Here is a 5816-nt window from a genome sequence, read left to right as displayed (position 1 = left end):
AACTAAATCGGCAAAGGGTTGAAACTAACGAGGCAAGGAGGTAACAGTGGGGGCGTTAGAGGACTTATAGGTGATTACAACATTGGTTGAAGATGGCAACATGCTGTTGGATCCGGAGACGACGGGAAAAAGAGGGTTGTGGAGACTACTTTGGCTTGCCGGTGACGGAGATGCAAGCCCCACTGCTCCGGGTGCGAGAGAAGAGAGGGTGATGAAGCCGGTCCTGGAGATTTGCCAAGTCGGAGAAGCCGATGTCGCAGATATGAATAGCCGACAATGCTAACCGAGAGGAAATTTGAGGATAGATTTGTTTTGCACTGAAGGCTGATGGACTAAGAGGGCGGTGCGGCTGCATTTCATGCCAAACTGCTAAGCCAATTTTTCGGCTCCCGCCATCACTAAAGCTCGCTCCGCCGCGCACGCCTTCCATCTCTTTCGCTCGCTAGCGCGGTGTCCAACGACAACACTCGATTGGAGTGTGCCTACCGCCTATCCCAAGTGTGCTTTAAAGTTCGTGACAATCAACATCACAACATGGTTGCCAACTAAACTACCAATTTTTTTGCATTGGTGGAGCTGGAAACGACATTGCGAGCAATCCAACACATCACCCGTGTGCGCAAGTAATCGCGTATTTTATATGTATGATGACATGATCGAACACCACTGACAAGTTCAGTTACACGCCATGTACTTTACTCTAGATCATCGGTGTGTACAAGTAAAGTCGAACCAACTATTTGTCTTGCTGAATGTTTTGCATAATACAATATGGCTCACGTATCAGTGTCGTAGATGTTAGGGATTTTTGTTTTGTTTTTAGGCACATGTTTGTGCAGCCTATTGTAACTGTTCAAAGGTTACTCGGATGACACAAGTCCTGCCGTTGTCCATACAGCTTAGAGATCACCCGGTCAAAACAAAAAAAGTGGAGAAGTTATGCTAATTTTTAAGTGAGGGTGAAATAATTTGAACTTGTGATTAGCTTAGTGCTCAACTAAGTTCTACATTGTCAAAATTGCTTTGAGATTCGTGTACATATGAGTGATAGGATAGATTGCAATCGAGTTTTTCTTTAATTGCAAATGAGCTGGTTACAACTGAAAAGTGGCATGTGCGATTAAGTTTATTTTATGATTTGTGCCAAGTTATGAGTTGCAATATGAATTTCAATTGATATTAGATGATATCGTCTACACAAAAACTGAGTTAGTTCTTATTTAACTGAGAATTAGTCAGAGCCTGAGAATAATATTATTCCTTCTGTTATGTTTCGCTTGGCACGCTCGTGCTACTTTTGCAACACACATGATATGATTGCCGATGGAGAACATCGATCATGGTTCTTTTCACGTTCTAGAAAGGCAAATGATAGCTCGGTGATCACGTCAATGATATCACTGATAATTATCGAGTCACCACGTAATGTCAAACAAGCTTAGCAGTGCCGGCAAATGAAAATCGCCATTCATGCTATACGTCAAAGTACGCTCATGGTTCTGCTGCCAACGGTCCACCATCCATGGTATGTAGAACATGGTTTTGCCACCGCTGGATAACACCATGACGCACTCATATCTTCAACACCTACACACTATTCGTCTTATTCCCAGACGACTAAAAATACACGACACGCTTTTCTAGAAACAACTAATTCACGGAAACTTTGATAATTCCGCATCACGCAGCAAACCAATTCCAAGCACCAGTTCAACCCCCATTTCATCGGCGTGCGCACGAGGTAGTGTACTCTTTGATAATTCCACATCGCGCACGCATCATCTCAATGTGGTAGAAGAAGAAGAAGAGATCAAGACTCAACGGACACTGGCCTCTGCTTTTGCACCTTCGCCTGGGCCACTTTGATGCTTTCTTCTCTTTAGCCACCTTCCACATCCAAGCAACAAGGAATCAAATCTTAAATTTTATTTTGTCTCCCCGCACCGATTCCTCAACCATTCTTTTTTTGTTTTGACCGAAATTGGTCTTCTTTGACATATATACCCCATGGGGCCTCCTCTTTCTCCCCAAGGTCGCTGCTTCGGTGCCCCCTGGCCCTGGGCATGGCGAATTGGCGAGCAGAGGATGCTTGACGTCACAGGGGAGATGGAGGGAGCCGGGAATGGAGGAGCTGGCCTCGGATTCTCTCTCCGGTTTGATCCCATGCGGGCGGGCTTTGATCGTGCTCTGGTCAGCCTCCCTGCTTCCGCGCTGATCAGCCGCCTCCTTGGCTGGACCGAGAACAGCAGCCAGGGGAGACCGCCTCATGGATCCGCGGTGGTCGCCGCCGCCGTTGCTGTTTACTTGGCCGCGCGCTTCGTGTCCGATCAGCAGCCTCGCCGTCATCGCCGGCGACGTCTGGCTGCTTCTGCTGTAGATAAGCCAAATTCCGGTAAGCAGCTTGTCTTTTCATGCTTTAGAGCTCTTGTTAGTCTTACACACGACTTGATTTCCACCCATCGATTTGTCTGTAGCAACTAGACCTCGTGCTCTTCCTGCGCCGGGCGATGGACTCCGAATTCTGTCATCCAATGTAAGTTGTGATCCTAGGCCTGCAACTCTCATTTCTTGAATCTTGATGCGATCGTGCTATGTCTAATTTCTTGTCCTTGGCACCCAAGGATGAATATCCGGAAAACGTGATTCACGGCGCGTCGATCGGCGCCGGGGACGACGAGCCGGTTCTTGTGGCAAGAGTTCAGACTATGCCGCCCCACGTGGCAGCAGGATCAGCAAGCTCTGACGGCGAATCGGAGAAGAAACAATCGGAGATCAAAGAGCGTGAGGAGATCGAGCGGTTCAAGGAGCTATGGCTGTCGCTCGTGGAGCGGGAGCAGAGGCTGGAGCTCCAGCTCATGGACCTGGACGACCTCAGGGAGCAGGAGGCTACCGTGCGGGAGCTCGAGAACCGCCTCGGCGTCGCCGCCGTGGAGGCGCGACACCTGGAGCTCAAGGTCTTGTCGCTGCGTGAGGAGAACGAGAGGCTCAAGGAGCATACGTCGGAGCTGGACGTCGTCCGGGCACAGCTGGGCCGCGCCAAGGAGAAGGTGCGGTCGCTCAAGGAGAGGGTACAGGTCGAGCGGGAGGAGGCCCAGCGCGAGGCGGCAGCGCTCCGGGAGAGGGTGAAGGAGCTCGAAAAGAACGACGAGGAGAGGGAGAAGGCGCTGGCGGCGGAGGCGGCATCTCTCCGGAAGGCGAACGCCGTGTTGCAGGAGGAGAACAGGGAGCTTGCTCGAAGGCTGCAGGATGCAGAGCAGGTTGCCACCTCTGTCAGTTTGGTTCACGAGGTAATCGTGTTTTTAGTTCTACATTCCAATGCACTATCTCCACCATTTTGCTTGCATTTTAGCACTGTTACATGTCATTTTTGTTGTTCAGAGTTATGTATCCAACAACAACAACAAAAACAGTTGCACATTTTTTAAAATTATCTGCAACTGTTGCACACCTCTACAGCCAACTGTAGGTACCAAAATGTGCAACTAGGTCGGCATCAAAATCAACATTTTTTCAGTCGTCTTAGAAGTGTCAAATACATTAAAATATATCGCATTAGAAAATTTATGCCTACTTGGACAACTCGATCTATATTAGATAAGAAAGGTGCTAAGAGAGCTTGCTTTCTCTTGCCGGTTTGCAGTTTTGTTGGTAAAATGACCTTTGGCGTCTCCATTGGTTTGGGCTAAACTGGCGGCTTAAATCTCTGAATTGTTATATGCCGCTGTCACAGCTTTAATTTGACTTGGGTTGGTCCAACATATTAGACTTCCCCATCCCTCCTTTTTCTTAGGCAAAACCTTCAGCATCTCTGATTAGTTATTCTCATGCTAAAGGTCATGTTGGGAACCTTTTAAATTATTGATTTGTTATTTGATCTGCGTATGCTTGCGTGGTACAATGAACTATAAGGTGAGAATTAGTTTATGTCAGCTTTGACATGATGTCCCAAACTACAACATTTTATACCTTACGTACGGAGTATTTGGTGGGCTGAAACTCGAAATTATGAAACTTGCGAACATGTTTGTGCACAATTTCCTCACTCAAAATACCTTTGCAAACCATGTGAAATGCTACCACCGTTCCAAAACATAAAATGTATTCTGTTTTAGCCTACCAAAACGTCTTATATTTTGAAAGTTATAGTAGTAATTTGCTTCATTTCCTTGGGGACCGCCCCTGTTCAAAAAATAAAAACAGTTCTGGAGGTATAGCAGCCAATCGGTGAAATGCCCACGCAAAAGGTGGAGAGTTCACGTTTGTTGGTAAACTTTACCATAGTATCTGTCACTTTCTCCCGGCCCCTCTGAAAACTGAAAAAAAAAGCATGCGCATGAGATGTCCACTTTCTTTTGAGAACATTTCGTCCCTATACATTTTGTTGTCTAGAAAATTTTTGCGATGTGCTACTCAAACTTCAGCGTTCGCAAAATTTTATTCTTTATTTGCCTAAACATGCTATAATTAATCTTGTTGGAGTAGCAAGAATTATAATGCTAATCCGGCCCCTCTGTTTCTTTCTCAGGAGGACAATGGTGATGAGGCTAGCTACCTAAGGGAGACGAACGAGAGGTTGACGAGGCAGATCGAGCAGCTGCACAGCGACCACTGCGCGCACGTCGAGGAGCTTGTCTACCTCAAGTGGGTCAACGCATGCCTCCGCCACGACCTCCGTGGCAATGACCACCAGTCCTCTTCCGCCCAACAAGAGCAGGACGGCGCCGGCGCCGGCATGTCGTCGGCCATGGAGCTGAGCAAGAGCATGAGCTACCGCTCCAGCGAGAAGGCCAAGGAGCTCATGCTACGGTACGGCAACCTCGGCCTCGACCCCTCGCTCCGATCGCCGCTCAACGAGTCGCTATACGGCGACGGCGAAGATCGCCAGCGGCGCGGAGGTCACGACGAGCCAGAGAGGAGTCCGGGCGTGTCGGCGACCACTGCCGCCTCCGCGCCGGAGAAACGGGCCGGGCATGGTAAGCTCAAGTTTCTGAAGAACATCAAGAAGCTGCTGGCGAGCAGCAAAAAGGGCCAAGGCCACGGCCATGACCGCAAGAGCATCAAGGTGCCCAACGACGAGCATGTCGAGAAGGCCCTGCGGTGGCTGTCCTCCAGCCACGACGCGTTCGGCGGAGATAGCTCCTACGAGAGCACGCCACTGTCGTCGTGCGAGCGAACCCCGCTGAGCAGCGTGACGACCCGGGACTCCCGCGCCCATGCGCGCGGCGGGGAGACGGCGGCGGAGCCGGCCGTGGCGGGGCTGCCGGCCGAGGCTCAGCTGCTGAGGTCGAAGAGCGACGTCGGCGCGTCGTTCGGGCGGGAGGGGAGCAGGTACCACGCTCTACGGCCGGACCGCCCAGCCGGTGTCGGGCAGGACGGGTTCTACGCGCCGGAGAAAATGAGAAGGTACTCGGAGGAGTTGACAAGCTCCTGATCAGCCATGAATTTGTTGGTGGTGGACGCGAGGTCATGCTGTACACAATTATAACTGATTAAGTCCGGTGTAACTCCCCATTTCCAAAAGAAAAGTCGAGATACCAACTTCCTTCATGTTCTTATGTATATATACAGGCTGTGCGCTTGGGTCGAGGGCTATTGCTCCGGTGTCCCTGTTATAAAAGCGACAAGCAAATAACGAAGAACGAAACAAGAACACACGCAGGGGACACAAGATTTAACGTGGAAAACCCCTTCCAACACAGAAGGGGAAAAAACCACGGGCGCCAGCCAGCAAAACTTCACTATATCGGGAGGTGTTTACAAACGCCGTGGATTATCTTATAATCTGATAAACCCTAGCCGGCGGCTTACAAGATGTA

General features: G+C 49.6%; 1 protein-coding gene across 1 annotated transcript; it reads left to right on the top strand.

The window, feature by feature from the left end:
- The first annotated feature begins 2001 nt into the window (after positions 1–2001).
- On the top strand, positions 2002–5586 carry LOC127342741 (uncharacterized). Its single transcript, XM_051368747.2, has 4 exons — positions 2002–2392; positions 2475–2533; positions 2622–3287; positions 4526–5586. The coding sequence occupies exons 1-4, from the start codon at positions 2008–2010 to the stop codon at positions 5429–5431; spliced, it is 2016 nt and encodes a 671-aa protein (XP_051224707.1). The 5' UTR covers positions 2002–2007; the 3' UTR covers positions 5432–5586.
- Positions 5587–5816: the final 230 nt, after the last annotated feature.

This window comes from Lolium perenne, chromosome 3, assembly GCF_019359855.2.
Source record: "Lolium perenne isolate Kyuss_39 chromosome 3, Kyuss_2.0, whole genome shotgun sequence".
NCBI classification, from domain to species: Eukaryota; Viridiplantae; Streptophyta; class Magnoliopsida; order Poales; family Poaceae; genus Lolium; species Lolium perenne.
This window is presented reverse-complemented; position numbering and strand designations above follow the sequence as displayed.